The sequence below is a fragment of the Melospiza melodia genome, chromosome 10, assembly GCF_035770615.1.
Source record: "Melospiza melodia melodia isolate bMelMel2 chromosome 10, bMelMel2.pri, whole genome shotgun sequence".
Lineage (NCBI taxonomy): Eukaryota > Metazoa > Chordata > Aves > Passeriformes > Passerellidae > Melospiza > Melospiza melodia.
This window is the reverse complement of record NC_086203.1, coordinates 20,044,995-20,065,329: the sequence shown is the minus strand read 5'-3', so window position 1 is coordinate 20,065,329 and position 20,335 is coordinate 20,044,995. Positions and strand designations below refer to the sequence as shown.

The 20,335-nt window shown below is 38.1% G+C and overlaps 1 protein-coding gene across 2 annotated transcripts in view; it reads left to right on the top strand.

Annotated features, from left to right (window-relative positions):
- Positions 1-20,335, top strand: part of EEFSEC (eukaryotic elongation factor, selenocysteine-tRNA specific) — a 120,800-nt gene that overhangs the window by 33,811 nt on the left and 66,654 nt on the right. For both annotated transcript variants that reach the window (XM_063164770.1, XM_063164768.1), the window contains exons 3-4: positions 600-696; positions 2,284-2,448. In XM_063164770.1, coding sequence (XP_063020840.1) covers positions 600-696; positions 2,284-2,448 — 262 coding nt within the window. The remainder of the gene's footprint in view (positions 1-599; positions 697-2,283; positions 2,449-20,335) is intronic.

Genomic DNA, 20,335 nt, shown 5'->3' with positions numbered 1-20,335 from the left:
AATCTGCTGTAAGTTAAGGACTTGAAGAATAGAACTGATTGTAGGATAAAAGGTAAACTAAGGTCAGCTGGCTGTACTGCTCCTCTCTGAACCTTTGTATATTTGAGATTTGTGAGTTTTGCAGACTTTGATTTCAGAAGATTTAGATCTTTCTGTTGTCTGCAGATCTTGCAGACTCAGGTAGGCATCATGAGGCATCTTGCATTTGGCTCCCATTTTGAAGGTTATGACTTTAGAATTTTAATTGTTTAATGAAAGTTTAAAAAATGCTGGTCTCCAATTAAAGTGACTTTGGATGCAAACCACTTCATTAAGACTGGATAACAGCAGATGTTTGCTTCTGAAATAAGCTGAATCTTGCATTTGATGTCACAGCACTGAATCAGTAGCTAATGTGCAAGAGGACTGAAGCTTTCATAGTGAGGTCCAGTAGTGCTGATCTGCTGGTAATTCAGGAAGAAATTGTCAGTCACAATGGGAGAAGAGCAGATTTATTGGAATTTTAGGGAGTTTCCTAGCCTTCAGATGAGCCTGGAAGTTCTCTGTATTGACATGTGTAGGAGATCTGTGGTCTGATGGTGAAAGTCTTTCTCTTTCAGATTCTCTGGGTGTCCTGTTGTTGCTGTGGCAGCAAAGCCTGGTGGACCAGAAGCCCCGGAGTCTGAGAATCCACTGGGTATTTCTGAATTAATTGAGGTACTCACTGAAGAACATAATAATATCATCAAAATATCCATTCTCAGATGTTAAAAACCCTTGGTTACATGGTATGGTGTTTATACTGTGAAGGGCAGGATACCTAAAGTAACTGAGAGCAGTTTGTAGCTTGCAATAGACTTGTCACTCTTTCTGTCATTAGGTTAGGGAGAGGAACATCTTCTTTGCCCTGGAGGGATGCCATTGTTTCTTAAGATAACAGAAAAAAGTCCCAAAACAAAGGCATCATTCTTTGAAGACTTGTCAAATTCTGACTTGGGTGCTGCCAGGTTTAAAATACTTAAAAATTGCTGAAGTTAAGGTGCAGCAGCATCATCAAAAATCTAGGATGCCTGGCCCTGGGCAGCCAGGCTTGTGTAAAGGCAGGATATTGCACAAGGCTGCTGAGCTCTGAATGCTGCATCACCTGCCAAGCTGTGAGAGGCAGGGTGGGCACGGGGATGGGATGTAGTGTGGCCTCAGACCAGACTTAGCCAGGACCAATCTGCCCTCAGTAGTTTCTAGGGATGAAGAGATATGCAAGTGCTGACTTCTGCCCTTATCTGGCTCCTGTTGGATTTACTGGGATGTTCTCCAGGGTTAAAACCTTTGAAGGAAACTCTCATTGGAGCTGTTTCATCAATTGAAACCTAATATTAGATGAGCTGGCAAATGCTGTGTGAGCCCTGCCATTGAACTTGGAGCTGTTATCCCTTCTGTCCTTCCTAAGAGACTCTCCATTGTTCTGCCATTACAACCTGGGCTTGGGCTGCAGTTTTTGACCTTAAAAACAGATGTTAAAGGCAATACCAATTGTATATGCAGGTGATATAACAGAGAGAGATATCAAAAGTGATTTGAGACAGGAGTGAACCAGTTCCTTTGAAACATTGTTGAGTATATTACTTCCTTTCTGTAATTAAAATCTTTTGTCTGTTGATATATTTTAAGAAATGTAGTATTTGTCAACAAAAGAAAAATGCTAAACTCAGAATTTCTCTAGAAAATTGTACTTATGTAGTTTTATTAATGGATTGATCCTTCAAGAGGCACTAACAAAAATCTGAAGGGGAAGTTGAATTTGAAACTTAACCCAGTATTACGGTTTTTCTGGGAGGGAGACAGAGATGGGCTTTATGGGGCACTAATATCTGTATGTAAGTTCATTTTCACAAAATCCAAAAAAGCTGAAGTAGCAAAATGCTCTGTAAAATTGTCCTTTTGAGAGAGGCAGGAAAAAGGGGGAGATGACACATGTACAGTTTTTTTTCCTCTTTGCTTTGCTGCAGTGTTTATATTGAGTTTGGCAGCAACTTTATCGCCAGTGAGGTTTTGCTAACCAAGCTAAATGTGCAGCACCAAATCTTTCTAAGGCAGAAAATCGAACTGTTCCTGCTGCTAAGTGTGCACCTCCCCTATGGCACACACAGTTAATTTGACATTGGTGAGTTCTAAGCTCATTGGGAGATGCCTGAAATCAGTAAAATTGCAAGCTTGTTCAATCAGTCATCCGCTTGCCTGCCTTCTGCTGTGTTGCTGTCATGACTTTTCACCCAGGCATGGTGCTGCTTTTATCTTTTTTTTCAGGTCTTGAAGTCTCAGGCTTACCTGCCATCAAGAGACCCCTCAGGACACTTCCTTATGGCAGTCGACCACTGTTTCTCTATTAAGGGTCAAGGCACAGTGATGACAGGGACTATTCTTTCGGGCTCTGTTAGCCTTGGTGACAATTTGGAGATTCCTGCCCTGAAGGTGAGTCTCTTATTTTCATTCCCCCTGGTTTTCCTGATAGAAAGAAACACTCAACAAAGAAGACAGTGTTCTCATCCAATCTGAATTATTTTCAGTTTTTATTTTTGTACTCTATTATAACCCAGCTTATAACAGTACGAGGAATAGTGATTTTTAAATAAGTCAGTAAAGTTACCCGCTCAATAATTTAGTTGGATGAAGAGAAGACTGATCTAGATTAGCATGTTAGGCTTTCAAATTCAGAGAAGCAAAGTGGGCATGTTTCCAAGCTGCGATGCACCCAAGGACTGAGCAAGGTTTGAGGGAGGTTACTCTCGTTTGAGATATGCTGCAGTGAGGATGTTTGCAAAAGAATCTATGTAGGTAGGCATCCAGAAATGTCTGAAAGCAAAGGTAATGACAAGAAGAGGGCATTGAAATGCTTGATGCACATTCTCTTTGTTTGCTGAGGCTTTAATTTGTGTCAGCATGTTCTGAGAGAGCTGCTGGGATGCAGGAGGTGGCTTGCTGCTATTGGGCTCTTCAGAGAGCCAGTAGAAAGTCAAAGAGACTTTCCACTGGCCTTTGAACTGCTCAGCTGTTCTTACTATTTAATTTCCTTAAAATATATTCATCCTTTAAAAGAAAACAAAGTGACTTTATGCTTGGAACATGTGAGATCTATTTCACAGGTGCTGATTATCACTGCTTTGATTTTCCCTTAGCATTAATTGCCCAAAATGAATTAAGACTTGAGGAGTATTTTGCATCTGCCACTTAAATGTGGACTGAGCTGATTACATTCTGTGGGCAGGCAAGTTCTGGCCTAACAAGCCTGCATGGGATTCCTTTGGTGCTGTCAGTATTATCTTCAAGTCATTTTACTATAAGGACCTTAGTATTTCATTGAGTGAACATGCTGTTTTCTCATTTTTCACTGTACTGTTTGGGCAAGTGAAGGGCTACAGGAGGCATCCTAATTTCACCTGAGGTATTTGGCTGGTAGTGGACAGTTCATTTCTGGCCAGCCTACTCAGTGATACCTGTGGCCATCTAGTTTATATCCTGTTGTCCTTTGCGTAGAAGTGATTTGTACCATACATACTCTGACATTTCTACTTCCCCAGTCGAGTTCCTCACTGCCCATTTACAGCATGCAGCCTATTTTGGGAGCCATGCCTTCAATTCCTGCATGGAATATACTGGCTGGGATTGTAGCTGTAGCTTCAGCCTCTCCTGGTTTCTGCTTGGCAGCATTCTTTCCTCTGCTGTTGTGTCCTGTTGTCAGTCCTGGGCCTGCCTGTGCTTGGGGTCCAAAGAGGGACAAGTAGTCAGGAGTGCAAGGAGTGGGAGATGGCTCCTGCCCAAACAGGGCCTTGCATAGCGAGTTCACTGCTTTCTTTCTGGCGTAGCATTTGCCAAACTTCCTGTCATTTTGTGCTCCAGGAGATGGGGGAGACAGGGCAGAGTAATTATTTCTTGCAAAGAAAGAATGCATCACTAGATTATATCTGGAAATGACTATTCTGCTTTTCATCTGTAGTCCAAGAATGTTTTGAAGAAATGTGTTTAGAACTAAATCTGCTTTTTGAGAATCCATATGAAGGAAGAAATGACAAAAATATAGTAAATAACTTGTGAATTGGTATTTAAAAATGGAAATAGATTTTGGATGTTTTCCAACAGTGGAAAAGACTTTGTGTGAGTTTTTTTAGTGGGCTTTTTTCCCAGGTGACTGGGAGAGTAGTCACTGAAGTGACAGACAACTTAGCAGATGAACAGGTCATTTGCCAGACAAGCCAGATCACTTGGCTCTTATGGCATTAACTACTTCCCTCAAAGTTTTAGTTATTTTTCCAGTTGCTGTTAATGAATTAAACCTTCCACTGCTGTGTGTGAAATGGGAGATGTGTCCATGCCTTGGGATAATAATAGCTGTGGGCAGAATTTTGTATTTTGGCGCTAGCAACTTGTGGGCATTCACCTTCATGTTGCACAGGTATGGAAACCGAGGCACAGTAGAAGGAAGCAATGTTTGTAAGTGTGAGCTGTGTGTTGTACTTACCCCTGCCAGCATCATGCAGAGCTGGGTTAGGATACCTATGAAAGGTCAAACCTTTCTCAGGCGTACAAGGTAACGGAGGAAGCACATTTCACAACACATTGTGGTTTATGACTCTCTCTGACCTTTTTTTGCCCTGACCCAATGGTAACTGAGATTGACAGCTGGTACATTTAGGGACGTTACAAACTAGCTGCTTTTTTTAAATTTGAAGAACCCTCTCACCAAATGAAGTGGCATCACCTTCCAGTCCTGCTAATGGACTTCGACATCTTTGACCGCTTGAACCTGCACAAAGGAGGGACACAGCAATTAAAAATAAACAGTGACATTCTCAAATGCCCATGCTGGCTCTGATTGAGGCTGAGAGCACCAGCAGTGCATGGATTCCTTTATGCTTTGCCTATGTAAATTGCCATCTGGGGTTGATTATCCATATGGCAAAAAGAAAAATTATATATGTGTGTTTGGAAAAAAGCTTTGACACAGCAAACAGTTCACTATCCAATTGAGTTAGTACTATTTGCTCCTTAGCACTTGAAATCCACCTTGAAGAGCATGAACCTAGGATTTCTGCAGCAAAAACATAGTGTTGGCAGAATTCTAAATGTCATTTAAGATTATTTCAGTGGTCTTTCAATCTCTATAGTCTTTGACTTTATAAACTGCAACAACTCGTGACACTTCTATTTCTGCTTTATAAAAGTTACTGGAGTTTGAATAATAAGAATTTTTTGCAATTTAGTTTTGTTTTTATTTTACTGATATCTAAAGTATCTGTTGTTTAGAAATTTCAGTTTAAATGAGGATGAATGTCAAACTCCAGTGCTGCTGGGTCTTTTTATAGCACACTTAACTGAAAAAGAAAAGTGTTTTCATTTCAGTGGAGGAAGGTATCTTTTGCCTTCCTTATCCAGGTGAGAAAGATTGTAGAAAAAGTCAAGTCTGAATTGGGTGAGGAGGCAGAGAGGAGTGTACACAGCTCATGGACCTGGTTATCCTGGAAGTGTCCACTCAGCATTGCCTTGCTGTGATCAGGGCTGTGGTACACAAGACCCCGAGCACAGATGTGGCAGCCCAGTATGAAGACCACTGCTGGGGCTCTATTTCAGGAATTGTAAGAAGTAGAAACTTTTCTCTTTGTCTTATAGTCAGGTTCCTGTTTGTTCTGTTTAATGAATTGCTAACAAATGCTGGAGCAGATTGGTGCAAGCTGAGTGGCTGCTGGAGGTAAATAACTCTGTAAAGTCCAGTGCTGCCATTTGTATTGTGTGTGTGTCAGAAGTTGTGAGTGTCTCGAATGCTGAGTAGCTGTGTTCCTGCTGAGTGGTTACATCCATGTTTTTCTTTAAGGGATCGTGTGGGGATTCTCACTCTGCTGAATCTGAATAACTTATCTGGTGTTGTATTGTAAAAAGTTGTTTCTTGTGTAATAAGTCTAATTAAAAGGAAAGAGAAATATTCTTACCAGTTCCAGCCTTGACCATCCTGGAGGTTGGTACTAATCAATTGCCATTTTTAGTGTGGAGCATCTCAGTCTCAAAAGTTGCAACCACACTTACAAAATGCTCCCCTCCTGTTGGAGAGCAGTTAAACAGATTGTTTCAGTACTCAGGTGAACTTTCACAAGCTCATGTGAGACTTAGATATGAAAAATGTGAGGAACTTGCTTCTGTTTATCTCATCAAGCCTCCCAGTAAATGAGAGTGTTGGTTTAACCCAGTAGTGATTCTGTCTTGGCAAGAGCCTATTGACTGTCAAATTAAACTGACTTTATGAACTTTAAAGAAGCATAGTTTTGCATGATACTGGGAAGCTTCATGGCTTCATATACTTTCATCATATGAAGAGAGATGTTTCCTCCTAAGCTTTTATTGTTGGCTGGATAACCTTGGTCTGTGTTTTGGCAAATGATCTGTAGCTTTTATCACTGATACAACAAAAAAATTCCCCACTGTCTGCTTGAATAACTCAAATAGTATTTGAAAGGCTATTTCCTTCAAACCATTGTAGCTGTTAAAATTGTAACAGAGATGTACTTTTGTCCATGTAAGTGCCTCAGTCTGTCTGATGTCCCAGGACCTCTGATTAGTGAGCTTTATTATGTGTATACATGTAGTAAGGATTAATTCTAGTTTATTTAAGGACTTTTGCACAATCAGAGTTGCACAGTTAAGCCTTGTCAGAGGACAGTTAAGTCTCAGAAAACAAATTTGGATCAAACCCCACTGAATTGGATCACAAAGATGTTTGTATCTGGACTTTCATGGTAGAGTCTTAAAGTTAAGTTTTTCCTTTTACAATTTTGAGCGCTTTGGGCCTCCTAATACTCTCCTTCCAAACTGCAGTCAATGTTGATTGCTTTTAGCAGATAGAGAGAGCCCTTGCTGTATATTCTGAGAGTATGTCTGAATACTGCTTCTACCTCTCTTTCTTCCTGTGCTACTTGGGTTTTTCTTGCTCAATACTGATACAAACACCCTTTAAAATGCAACAAGTCCTCTGCTGAAGGGGAGTTTTGCTTGCCTTGAACTTTTTTTTTTTTTTCACTCATTGGAGTGCTGTGAAGAAGGGCAGTTCAGAGAATTGAGTTGAGAAAGAATCACCTAAATGTAGCTGGTAAATCGTGAAAAGGTAGTTTATGGTGCATATTAAAAGATGTGGGTGCAAAAATGCAAGAACTTTAACTCCTAAAGCAATAAATGAAATGTAGAAACATAATGTTTTACTTGGGGTTTAATTCAGGACAAGAATGAAACTTTTTTTATTATTTGTCTGCTGCTTGAAACACGGGTTATGGTTTTTTGGAGATTTTCTTCTTTCCTAGAAAACATCAGTGTGAATCCTACTGGTTTTGCATCTGCTGTGGCATTACTTAAAAGCAAAATATGCAGGATTTGGCTTATACTGAAAAGTACTCTGCTTTGAGCATTTAGGATATTATCAGTTGTTTTGGAAGAACAAAATTGCTCTGCACAGTTCTTTGTGGTTAAGTGGAGGATGAAAGATCTGATCCTGTGCCTGTGGAATGAAATTTAGATCTGGCAATAAAAACTTCTCAAATCTTTTTGGCTCCATCTCTTAAGAGAATAAGAGTAGCAGATGCTGAGTTCTTTCTGAAGATCAGTTCCCTCATTTTCAAGCATGGTTTTGTAACTTTTTACTGTGTGGTTTGTTCGGTTTTGTTTTCTTATTTCTGTTTTAGTTCACGTTTTTAAAAAACCCAAACCAACACCAAGCCCTCAAAAAAAAAAAAAAAAAAAACAAAAAAACAAAAAAACAAAAAAACAAACCAACCAAAAAAAAAACACCTAAAGACTGCGAAGCACAAAATCCATTTTAAGGTTGTTTTAAAAAAACATACAAAATTGTGGTTAACTGTAGACCTTTAAACTTACAAAAACCCCCTCAGGAATAAAAACGTTCAGCAAGAGATTTGTATGTTGCTATTCATTCTCTACCTGTTACCAAAGTACAATGTTTAGTTCAAAACACTTGCAGTTTTTTCTTGAGTATCATGTAGGTATAGTAAAGTGAGGGAGCAAGATAAAGGACTTTGTGCATTAAGGTTTGTCTTATTCAGGACCAGGGATAATACATAATAGATATATGTTATGGGGCTTTTGATTTTTTTCCTACTTGGTCTGAGCAGAAGGGAAGGAAGCCAGGGGAGAGCAGCCAACCTGAGCAGTGCTAATCCAAACCATACACTCTATTTCTGGAGCTTGTGTGTCTAATGTGATCTCTGTAGGCAGAAAAGTGGCCTAGTCAGTGCTGGCCAATTAACTCTTCAAATACCGAAATTCATCTGCAGCTTTTCTGCTTTTATTGGAGGTCTAGGTGTACCGTGTCCTCCCTGCCAGATAGAGACAGTTGGGTACAAGATTGGGTGATTTTTCTCATCCATTAGAAGGCAAAGCATATGAGTTCCTTCCTGCAGGGAATCTGAAGAGAGTTGTAACTTCTGTGTTGCTTCTGTCTATTTAAATAATCTTAAAATGTCTGTTGAGATCAAGGCTCCACCTGGACATGCAGCATTGCTGGAAACAGCATTGCTCTCCAAGGTAGAATTAACTTCTGCAGCATTTCCATGGCACTGCTTGCTTGTGCAGGGTTATCTGCAGTGTTGACTGGTAGTGGCTAATGCATGAGATTAATTTGGAGTGTGTTATTTTGTGCCATTGCCATGCAGATAATTTTGCCTTAATATTTAGTTAGTGCAGAGAACTGTTACTGTCTAAGAACTGGCACACTCTTTAGTGGGGCTAAAAGTGGAAAAATAATGCAAGATGATCTTGACTCTAAGTAGAAGAAAATACTGTGTGATATGAATGTCATACTTTTATTTTATATGATGACTGATTTTCTTAGATAAATCAAGATAGATTTTTTTTCTGTCAAGATTTCAGTAAACATTTTGTCCCATGAGAACCGCTAGAAAAGTGAAAGAAAGTTGTGACAGAAATAAAAGGTGGGGAAGAAACTGAGCTGAAGAAGAAGGAACCACTGTACTGACAGGAAAATGATCCAGGCAGAGTTGTTCTGAGGTTGTTCTTGGCACTGAAGTGTGATAGTTCCACTAGTGACTGCATGTGCTGCCCCATGTACGTAGGAGTTCTCCCCACTCATCTGCCTCTTTAGTGTGCTCTTCAGACTCCTGGAGAGTGCTGGCAGATGTGATGTCCATGCGTAGTCTCTCATGCTCAGTATTCTGTAGCTCTTTTGGAACTACCAGCATACTGGGTTGCAGGATCTGATGGTAAATCCCAGTGCACAGGTGTGCCACAAATGGAGAAATGGGTTTTGTTCTTGTTTGCTACATGAGTGAGCAGTTTGGCCTTTTTATAGCAGCACACAAAGATAAACAAATATGCAAGTTTGTTATTCCAAAATGAGGTTGAAAAGAAAACTAAACATCTAATGAGCTACTCCTGACATCTAGATTTTTCTGTATTCTCTCAACTTTCTGTATCTGCTCACTCTTACTTTTTCTTCTCCCTGTGCTTTTTTGTCCATTTCTACCTTCCTTTCCAGTCTCAGAACTTGCTCTTCAAAGTGATTGGTCATTTCTACTTATACCATAGATTGAACTTTTTTCTTCTTGCATTTTCTCATCTGCTGTTGCAAATTTGAGCTGTGACTGGGATGCAGCTGAACAAAAAGGCACATATTATCCTGGGACTTAGTAGGTAACATCTTTCCTGTTGAACCATTGCAGCTCCAGGGATCAAGTGCTGTGTTCCTGGCTTTGTGTACCCTGGGGTTCAAGATCAGTTTGGAACTAAGTTAATGGGCATTGCTGTAGTAGTCACAAGTTTCATCCAAATGCCTTTTTGTTTAACTTTAGGGTAACTCCTTAAAGCAAAGGATGGCTGGGTTGTGTTTGCATAACTTGTTTGCTTAAGCATTGCCGCTGCCAAGTCATTAACTTTATTTTTATTTCTTTTAATTTACCAGGTAGAACTGTTCTCAGTGCAGTTTAATTGAAAGCAGACCAGCATGCATGTACACAAACAGTTGGAGCAGGAATTTTAGTGGGATGCTTGAATAGTAATTGGGAAGGTAACCTCCTGTATGGTGCACACAGCCTTCACATGGCATTGCTGCTGGGAATTTAACTTTATTAGAAGGCTTAGTAAAGGCAGAGAGGAGTTCTCATGTTTTAAATATTCAAATTCAAGTGCTGGAGGCTTTGGCAAAATTTCAGTAATCAGAATGAAGGGAGGGAATGTCACTCTTCTTCTTCCTTGGTCATCCATACACAGTACAATTCCTCATTTGATGAGGCTTTTAGAAGCAGAACAGCTCAGCAAGTGCCACATTAACTCAGCTGTGGTCTGTAAGTTATAAAGTTCTGTTCAGCTCTGGCCACTGGCAAAGAAAGGATCTGAATATTGAAAACATTACTTAACTAAGGCTGCTGAAAATAAATATGACCCAGAGACAGAAGAAAATGGATTAGTGCATAACTGCACAGAAATCTGTATTTATTACCAGAGTACTTTCTTGAAGTATTCCTATAACACCATAGGAAGTTCTGTGGATTTCATGCCTTGTACTCTGTGTTTCTGAGAGGGCTTCACTTAGAGAACTCTCTGCATTTTATTCTTTGATACTGCCATGAAAATTATGTGAGAATTTACTTTGCTCTTAAGTGTTTATTCAGCTCCTCATCTGAATCATTATATGCCTGTGACAATAACATGTATTGCTGAAACTAAATGTGCGATGCATCTTTTCACTAAAATATTCCCATCACTTCATGTTATAATAGTTGGTGCAGTTTGAATTGGAAAAGTTAATGCTAGAGAGAGCCAATATTTACAGTATCAGCTGGAATGCTAAAATTAGTTTAGCTGCCCAGATAGTGCTGTGATGAACAGGATACGAATGCCTAGATACAGATTTCCATTTGCAACTGTCTGAAATGAAAGCTGCAAACTCCCAGGCTCTTCAAGGGAGTAAAGATTAACTTCAAAGCATATGACATAAAATTTGCTTCTCTTTCTTTCTCCTCTAATGAATAAATAATCAAGAATAAACATTTCACACTTTAGAAATAGCAAGGAAAGCTCAAATAGCCTTTTAAAGAGTCTCTTTAGCTAATACAGCTTTAAATACTAAAATTGTAGACTTAAAAACTGTCAGGTCTTTGTGAAAGATTTACTAGTTGAGCTGTCCCTCTCTAGGCAACCTGTATTTAAGATACATTCCCTCAATATTTGTCTATAGGGTATGTAATAGGTTATGCAGAAGAATAGCAGAGGTGGCCATAATCCTTGTGCAGTTCAGGTGGCAGAAATCAGCCATGAGAACAGATTAACTCATGGAAATAAATAATCCCAGTGTATATATACAGCTGTCAAGGTTTTTTCTTCAACAGAAAGGGGATAGAGGTATGGAAACCAAGTCAGAAATTTGTTTGTCATGTAAGTTTTGTGTGGGGCTTCAGAATGTCTAGAAGTTTTTCTGCTCTTTCTTGGTATTCCTTTAACTTATTTGTTTTTGTTTTCTTAATTTCAATAACTGTATTGTAGTTGCTTTTTCTTAATATTAATTATGTGATGAATTTCAATAGACTGTTATGCTAAGCATCCCTAGAGGAGGTTTTTGTCTGATGTGCAATACCTAGTACATAGGACTGCAAAAAGTTAATTGGTGGCTTAAGGAAAAAATATGTACTGTTATTAATAAGTTCATTTTTGAAATATGGGTATTATTCATGAGGTATTTTCTTGCCTAATTGAAGATGTCAGTCCTGCTGGTGGAGATTAGCTGACAACAATTTAAAGTCTTGAGGGAATGAGAAATATGCAGGTATACCACAAACACTCAAAACAAAACCAGAGAAAAAAAGGGAAGCTTGAAAGTATGTATTTTTACTAAAGGATTAGAATAAATGTTCAATACATGAAATAAATGTCCAGTTTGGCCTTGACTTGAGTCAGCGCAGAGCAACACCAGTTGGTTTTGTCTAAATGCAGATCTTTGTAAAATAAAGTAAAATACAACAGTAAATCCCACTGGGAACTATTTTGCATTTGGTTTTAGGAGGGAGTTGGAGTCAAGTGGTGATTGAACAAGAATAATGTTTTGTATAACATGTGTTTCTGTTTCAAATGTTCCCTTTTCTGTTGCTGACATGATGTTCTTGTTTGGGGGAAAGCAGTTGTGTGTACAAAGGGTATTAAAGTGGCAAAGGCCCTGATATTAATGCTTCCTTCCAGCCTTGTCAAGGGCTGCTCTGTTGTTTGGGTCTAGAGGAGGTTATTGGATATCTTCACCCCAGGGTAGGTCTTTGATCTCCTAAGGGTGGAGGTGGAGAAACTTCTCTAAAATAGGGATACAGAGCGAGGCCCCAATTGTTCTGAGCCCTCTGGTGAATCTGTGATGTTACCTAAGAGTGAAGTTCAGTATCATTTATGCTGGTGTGTTAATATATTTCAGGCATGTATTTCCCTAAATAGTAGCAAAATGGTGGAGAATTACTGGGTTGGTAGGAATCTCAGTGTCTGCTTTTCTTTCTTGCAGAAAGCACTAACAGATAAGTCAAAAGTTCTAAAATACAATTGTGGTCAAACATTTTTCGTTGTACAAATGTTGGGGTTATTTTCAGGTCTTCCCTCTCACTTGTCTTTGCCATGTTTTCATCTTCACTTTTCCTGCCTACCCATCCTTTCTGTGGAGGTTGTTGAAGTTCCATTTTTTAATCAGCATTCCAGATGTGTGATCTGTGCAGGTAGCACATCCCTGTTGTCAGAGCTGAGATCACAGGCTCTGGCTGCACTTCTGGAGACATCCTTGGAGATTTTAAAGTCTTTGTGGCAGGGGGGAATTTTTTTACAACTTGAAATTTACTGTTGGGAATAGAGAGAATGGGATTAATAAGAGTAAGCAGAATATTTTTAGGGAAGGCAATTGTGGCTTCATCTGCCTCCACCTCTGTAAAACGTGTATGCTGAACTAATTTGGGGAATTACCAGAAACACTGAGGTGCTTTTTCTTAAAGGGGTATTTTTGGCAGGAAATTAATCAGTATCTTTGAAAAAATGTCAGTAATTTTCTAGTAAAAACACACAAATAAGAATGTGAAGGTAAGGGTTCTATTCAGTTGCTTTGTGGGTTTTTGTGGTTTTTGGTTTTCTTTTTTGTTTGTGAATTTTTGGTTTTTTAATTTTCAGGAGGATAAGGGTTTTGGGCTTTTTTGTTTGTTTTGTCTATTTAAATAAGGGTGGTTCTAATTTTTGTCTGAGGGTTTCATGTGTTCAATATTGGCAAGATGCTTTGAAGGTGCATATATGGGGAAAGAGATAGGCAAAGAAGTTTTTACGTCAGATTTAAATGGAGTAGGGGAGAAAGAAAAGTTAATGCTCAGGCATAGTTCTGTGGTTATAGTGTGACTCACAAGAAAGACTTAGTCCATGTGACACATACATTACAAACAGTTGTAAAAACATGCCTTTAGATATCCAGAATGAGGAGTGGGCTGAGTTAACGTTATTCTGAATCCATAACATTCACGTTTTCTGGCACAGTGAGAGTAATGCTGCAAATCAAACGTTGTATTACTGCTCTTGCTTTTACATTACTTTGTTGTCCCTGATGGACAATGTCCTTTCTGATCAGCTAGCAATGAAGTTTTAATCCTGCCTTTCATTTTTTCCATGCCATCTAGTGATGCTGACACTAGGGCTTTTTATCTGAATCAGGATTTAGATACACTTCGACAGGGAACTCACTGATGTGATTTAAAATTTTATAGTTATGTGAACTGCTTTAAAGTACATGCTGATTTTCTTGCTGTTTTCCTACCTATGAAGAATCAAATTTTCAGGTTAGATTTATGTTTAAATGTGATTAAGTTTTTATTAATGTCTCCCTCAATCGCCGTTGTGTGGTGATAATTTTCCTCAGTGTATTTGCATAAATATAATTTTAAACCATTGGAGCCATACCTGTATCTGGGCATGGCCATGTAGAAATGGGTCTTGTATCTTCCTAATGTTTTGTAGGTCATTAATATTCATTGGTAATCTCTGTTCAGAATTTCAATTCTTGTGTTTTAAGTTTTTGAAAGTAGTGGATTTCTTAAGTTCAGTCTTGGGTCTAAAGGAGACATTATAAACACTTACTGTAGTTTCTAAAAAGTTTCTTTTAAAACTATTATCTGTGGCATGTGCTGTATCTAAAAGGGGTTTTTATATTTTTATTTCAGAAGAGTTGTTTGTTTTTTTTCTAGAAAGCAATGAAAATGAGTCTTTTTTTGTGATAAAGACTGAGCTTTAGGATCTGTTTCAGATTCTGTTTAATCTTAGCTTTAACAAAGTTAAGATTTCATTCTGTGTTTAAATCCCCTTGCTAACATAATTTATTCCATCTATTTTTTTTACCTGTGTTTGTAAGTCAGCTACTAAGACTCCAGTAGGTTGATAAAGAAATTAAGAACAGCATGTGAAAAGAAAAAAATCTTCTCCATATGCAGCAATTGCAACAAGTGGGATTTGGTTTGAGAGGCTGAATGTATCTCTTACACTGATAGTAACAGGAAAGTTTCAGAGAGCACAGAGATGTCACAGCAGGTCTTGAAAGTTAAATGTGTAGGGGTGTTTTGTTTTTTGTGGGGGTGGTTGTGAGAGTGGTTGTTAGATTTTTCTAATACAGATACTAAAAGTTCAAGTCACAAAGGAAAACAAATTCCCAGAGATGCTGATTATCCCAGTTACCACTCAAATAATTTGCAGCCACAAGATCTCAGCGTTAATATAAAGCAGACTGCTGTGATTTAATGATAGATTTAGTTATTTAATTGTAAAAAAGGCCAATGAAGTATCATAAATGTGGGGGTTTTTGGGACTAAGAGTTTCCCCGTTACATTTAAAGATCATATTAGATGCATTTCTCATATGCAATTTTTCATGTGGCAGTTCTACCTAGATTGAGTTTGTAGTGCTCTGATAATGATCAGAATTCTGCAATAATGAAAAATAAATCAGAGTTGGAACAGGCAAATCTGTGTGCTTTTGAACCTGCAGAGTTATTTTTTATCTTTTTTTATTTGTTCATAAATAAAACAAGCTTTAGTTTCTTTGAAGCAGACATCTCTCTGCAAATGGGAGAAGTTGAAACCAGCACAGGCAGGTGTTGAGCAAATGTCTCCAGTGAGTTTTCACAAGGGTTATGTTACAGATTTTTCATTCTTTATATTACTCTCCTCAGAATCTCACTTCTCAGGTTTGTACTTAATTGCTGGGTGATTCTGTGATATAAACCTCCAGATGTTTACCTGTTGTTTAAACCTGATTCCAGCCATTCTCCCAAGCAGAATTGTTTACCCCTTGTACATCCAAGGCTCACTCAGGTACCTTCTCCTCAGAGCTGGAATGTTGTTGCTTCAAGGTAATTTTGACAGACAAATTTACAGGACCACACACTTGGGGTATTTAGTTGTACCTTTTGAACCACACTTACAAAAGTGTAGGTGATTTACGTGTTCCAAAAACATGAGCGTTTTCAACCTCATCAATTATTTTTAATATTAAAAGTCAGCAGATGGAGCTAAAGGCTTGTAGAAAAATGACTTGTGCTGAATGTATATTAAACCACAAAGCCCACTAAGTTTAACTAATAATGTTTCTACTAAAATTTATAACAGCAAAGCTATTTATTTGCTGCTAAACCTCACATTAGGATTCTTCTTTCATTCCCTTGTGTCTGTGCAGAGTGAGAGCTCATCCCTTCATGTACCAGGGGTCTAACAAGACTAAAAAGAGTGAAGTTTGAGTGGGAACCTGATTTTCTTTGTAGATTTACATCTGTGCAGTGTTTTCTGTGGCAGCATTTACTACTTTATCTGAAAAAATGGTGTTATATTTTGTCAATATTTTTCCTTCTCCTGTGAGCATGGTAACTGGAATCCACTATTGAGGGTTAAACTGGAATTCATTGCAACCTTATTTCAATTGTTGCATGCTTGGTAAGGTACTGGGATTTTGTGTTTTTCTTCTGAAAGGACTGAAATAATTCTTTGCCTTAGATAACTTGTCAGATTTGGTATCCTAATAGGCTAATCCTATGCTTTTTGTTAAATATTAGCATCCTTCTGGGATTTTAAATAATATTTTCATAAAAATAAGGGGATGGGATATTTTCTAAACAGTGTGGGCAATTTATCCTATTTTTATAAAATTAAAAAAACCCTGAAGGCAATGTAGTGCATACTTTTTGTAGGAAAAAGGAGAAAAAAGGATCATAGTTTTAAAATATGATATCCAGAGGGGATGCAAAAAATTATGATGGCTGACCAGAGAATATTTCAGTGGTACGGTGATATTTTGCATTTTAAGAAAGACAGAAAAATGAAATTGTAAAGTGACTAATGGCAGCTGTTTTGTTGAACTTTATGTAAAAACTTTTCTCCTCTAAATCTAATTTTCTGATGGAATATGAAATGGGCATATGTTACACATAGAATCTACAGCCAGTGGGATATAAATGTATGCTTAAATATTGCATGTATGTTTTTTCTCATTTTTGTTTTACTGTTTCTTGAAGCTCGGTCTCTTCAGTTTGGAGCAGGAATCTCCTTAGAGAGGCTTGAGAAACTTGGCGTCCTGGCCAAATTAAAAGCTTTTCTTGTTTTTCTGTTTATCTTTGGCCTCATCTCTGTTTAAATTATCTTTCCTGCACTCCTGCTGTTGAAAGACAGTGATAAAACTTCCACCAGTTGTACCAACTTGCTGACTTAATTTCCTCTAATGAACATTGGCTGCAGTAGCAAGAGTTTCTAAGGTTGACGTTTTTCTTTCAATTGATACGGTCAGGTTTTAGTTTCAGATTCACTCTGGACTTAGTCATAGGCTCTTCTAGTTGGCATTTTGCTTCCAAAATGTGCTCAGTCACTTCCAATGAAATTGTATTTTCTTTTCAAGCCCCTTGCATTGTGTTAGAAAAATCATACAGGACTGGGATGGTGCATCCCAAATTATACCTTTATGCAGTCTCGAGGTAACTGAACGTTGCAGTTTCACTGTGATGTATCTTCTATGCTTCTATTTGCTGTAGATGAACATATTTGCAACTTTTAACACAGAGAAAATAAACTGATAACATAGGAAGGCACAGTGTTTTTTGCTATATTGGAGCTACGAGAGCTAGTGACTGTGATAAAAAAAATCTGCAGATAAGGAAGGCTGATTGTGAAGAAGTACATCTAAAAAATGTGATTAAAATTTTTGAAATATGTTGCCCCCACCAAAGAAAAAATGCATACAAAAAATCTGATGAAACTTTTTAAAATATCCCACCAAAGAAAAAATCCAAACACCCAATCCTAACAATCTAGTTTCTAATAATGGAAGGTACTGCGTTGCTGGATAGGCTAAATAACCTTCTTTGGACTGGATTCAGTCATCTCATAGAAGTTTTTTTGGCCTGCACACTTTGGATTACATGTAATTTCAATTTTAATTTTAAAAAATAAGGTTCTAGCTTTCCAGCCTTGGGAGGGAGTGACACTTGGAGTTTTACAGTCTTGAGTGCAGGCAGAGCAATCATATGGAAATCTTCTCCCACTCCTGGGATATTAATTTTGAAGCCCAGTTTGAATTGCCTTGAATTGGCCATTTTAGTGAAGGTTGTCTCAGGTGTGATTCAGCAGCTACAGCCCTGAGACCCAAAGGACAGGAAGTGACAGATCCTGTGAGGAAAGAAATGGAGCAGGAGAGAAATACATAGAAAAAACGAAAAGGAAGTGAAAAGCTGGTTTTTGGTGTGCTGCAATACTACATAAAGAATTGTTCTTTACTCTGTGAAATAACTTTATGTGCTAACAGGCTGCTGATCTTTCATAGGTTTCAAGTTGCTCCCATAACTTTTACCAAGCTTCTGTCCTTTGTGATTTGCTGGCAGGTGTCCTTGCTGATGGCTCTGAAGCTGTCTCCTCTGTTAAAAATGCATGTTGCAACCCCAGTGAGCCTATTTTTAAGGTTCTCTCATAGACCACATCCAACTTCCTTTTAAAAGGCTCATAATGGATTAAAATTATTTATAAATTGACAACTGTATACCATCTTTGTCCTGACTGATGACTGCTTCCTTATCATTGATATATATAATCCCATTGAGCATTCTCTGTACCTCAGTGGTTCTTGCACATCTCTGCTTGATGGGCTTCTTCCCTTCCCTGAGGTGCACTGGATTTCTGTGGTGTCTGTGACACTTGATACTGGAAAATGATGCTTGTTTTAAATAAGAAATGGATTTGCATAGTGTGAGAAATGATGCTCACTTTTAACTTTTAAAGTTTTATTAAACCTTAACAAAATATAACAAAGGACTGAATAAGGAAAAATGACAGTGCTGGGAGCATGGGGCTTCTCTTAACATACACGTAATATTCATCCCTTACTTGTGGGAGCCAACCATCACATTACTCATCTATAACACATAGGTACTCAGAAATACTAAAATATGCTCTTGATAGTTGTAATTTCCTTGGATCTTGATGAAGGTTTTAAAAATCATGTCAATAGGACTGCCAGTAAGAAATGCCTGTGTGCAAAATGTGGAAATATTTATTCACCTGATGACAGTTGAAAGGTTTAGGCAAATAGAAAGATAAAAGAAGATTAGAAGTGTTTAGAAGATAACAGTTTGTACTTCTATCATTTGAATACAGCTCCTGTCTGGCATTGTCAGAATATACTGGTGTACTTGCAGCATGTATGGGGAATTACTTATTTTATATAGTCACACCTAGGGTTTTTCAAATTGGACAGCTCTTCCACAGCAAGGTAACAAATCCTTGAGAGGCAGAGAAGTCCCAACTCTTTGTCTATTGTAAGTGCTTGTTGTATCAGAGGTGAGGGCCCTTTTCATGAGTTAATCAAAAAGACCTATGCAAACAAGCAAGAGGATTTTTTCTTTGGTCAGTCACTACAGTTACAGAGCCTGACATTATTAGTGAACCTCCGTGATCTCATAGGCTGCTACAAACTCTTGTGCACCAGAACCCTCTTAATAAAAATGTGAGGCACTGGATACACAAATTCATAGCAGCTGTCACAGCTGGGCTGTGGTGAAGTTTGGTCAAGACCCTTTGAACTTTTTATTTCACACTAATCCCATTTAGTGTGATCAATATACGGACCTCCAGCTCCTAGGTCTGTTAATTGGGTGTCAAGTGTTGGGTTGGCCTGTGTCAGGCTGTAAAATACAAACACAGAAGAGACTATCAGTAGGGAAGTAAAGTGTTTATTGTCTGAATGTATAAGAGTGAAAAGTTGCCTTCCTAGCCTGAGATGTCCTTAGGGATCTTAAGGGTGTTTTGTTTCTCTCAGTAAGGTAACAGTATAGTTAAATACGCATTTTACCAAAAATAGTAGAGCAGTTGGGGGCTGCCGAATAATGTAAAAGATCTAGTTCTGCTAATAATTTGATGCTGGAATACCTCTTTGTCTACCTACCCTCCTGCTTTTTTTCCTGATAATAAATATACTTAATTGCTCCTGTAACTATTTGAGTTGGGTTGCTTTAAGATGGGAGTCTTTTCTTGTTTTGCACGTGTACGTCTAAAATGAAGTTTCTTCTAAGACTTAACAATATTTATTTTAACTTGTGCTTTGTAGCAGTCAGGGAATAGACAGGATAACTTAGATCTTCATTTCCCCATCTCGGAGAATCTCGGGAGGTTTTTTAACTCCCCCATCTTTAGTTCTCTATCATTCAGGGAAGCGTAAATATGTAGAATGATATTTCAACTTTCATACATTTTTGGGTTCTTTTATTTCAGCCTTTCAGTGACAGAAAGGACTGGGGAGTTGTGAGTAGGTTGTTTCATCTCCTTTGAAGAAAACCTAAAATTTATAATCCCAGATCAGACCTTTCCTATAACTCACGCAACTCATCCTGTTAACTGTTTTAATATATGGCACCGCTCTTTCATTAAACAACATCCAGGAATAATTAGTTCAGCAATGATGCCTCGGAACAAAAGCCCTTGATTTCGTTTAACTTTATAAGTTGGTCTCTTTTGATCTGCAAGAACACATCTGGGGCCTTTAAGAAAGTAGAAAGAAAAATATTAAATGTTTAGTAAGGCTGTTGGTGAAGGTTTCAAAGCACAGTAACCCTTTGGTACCTTGACGTAGCTCAGAAGCAAAAAAGTGTGAATTTCTTGTTTCATAAGCTATCACATGGCACCTCTATATAGTAAATGCAGTTTTTGTTACCTGATGATGACTACATTTTGCCTTTATTTCCAGTTTCAGAAGAGGGAGTATCTTCATTCTTCCCCCACTTTTTTTCATTCTTTTTTCTGACCTTTTACCTTGATTTTCCCTTGGATGC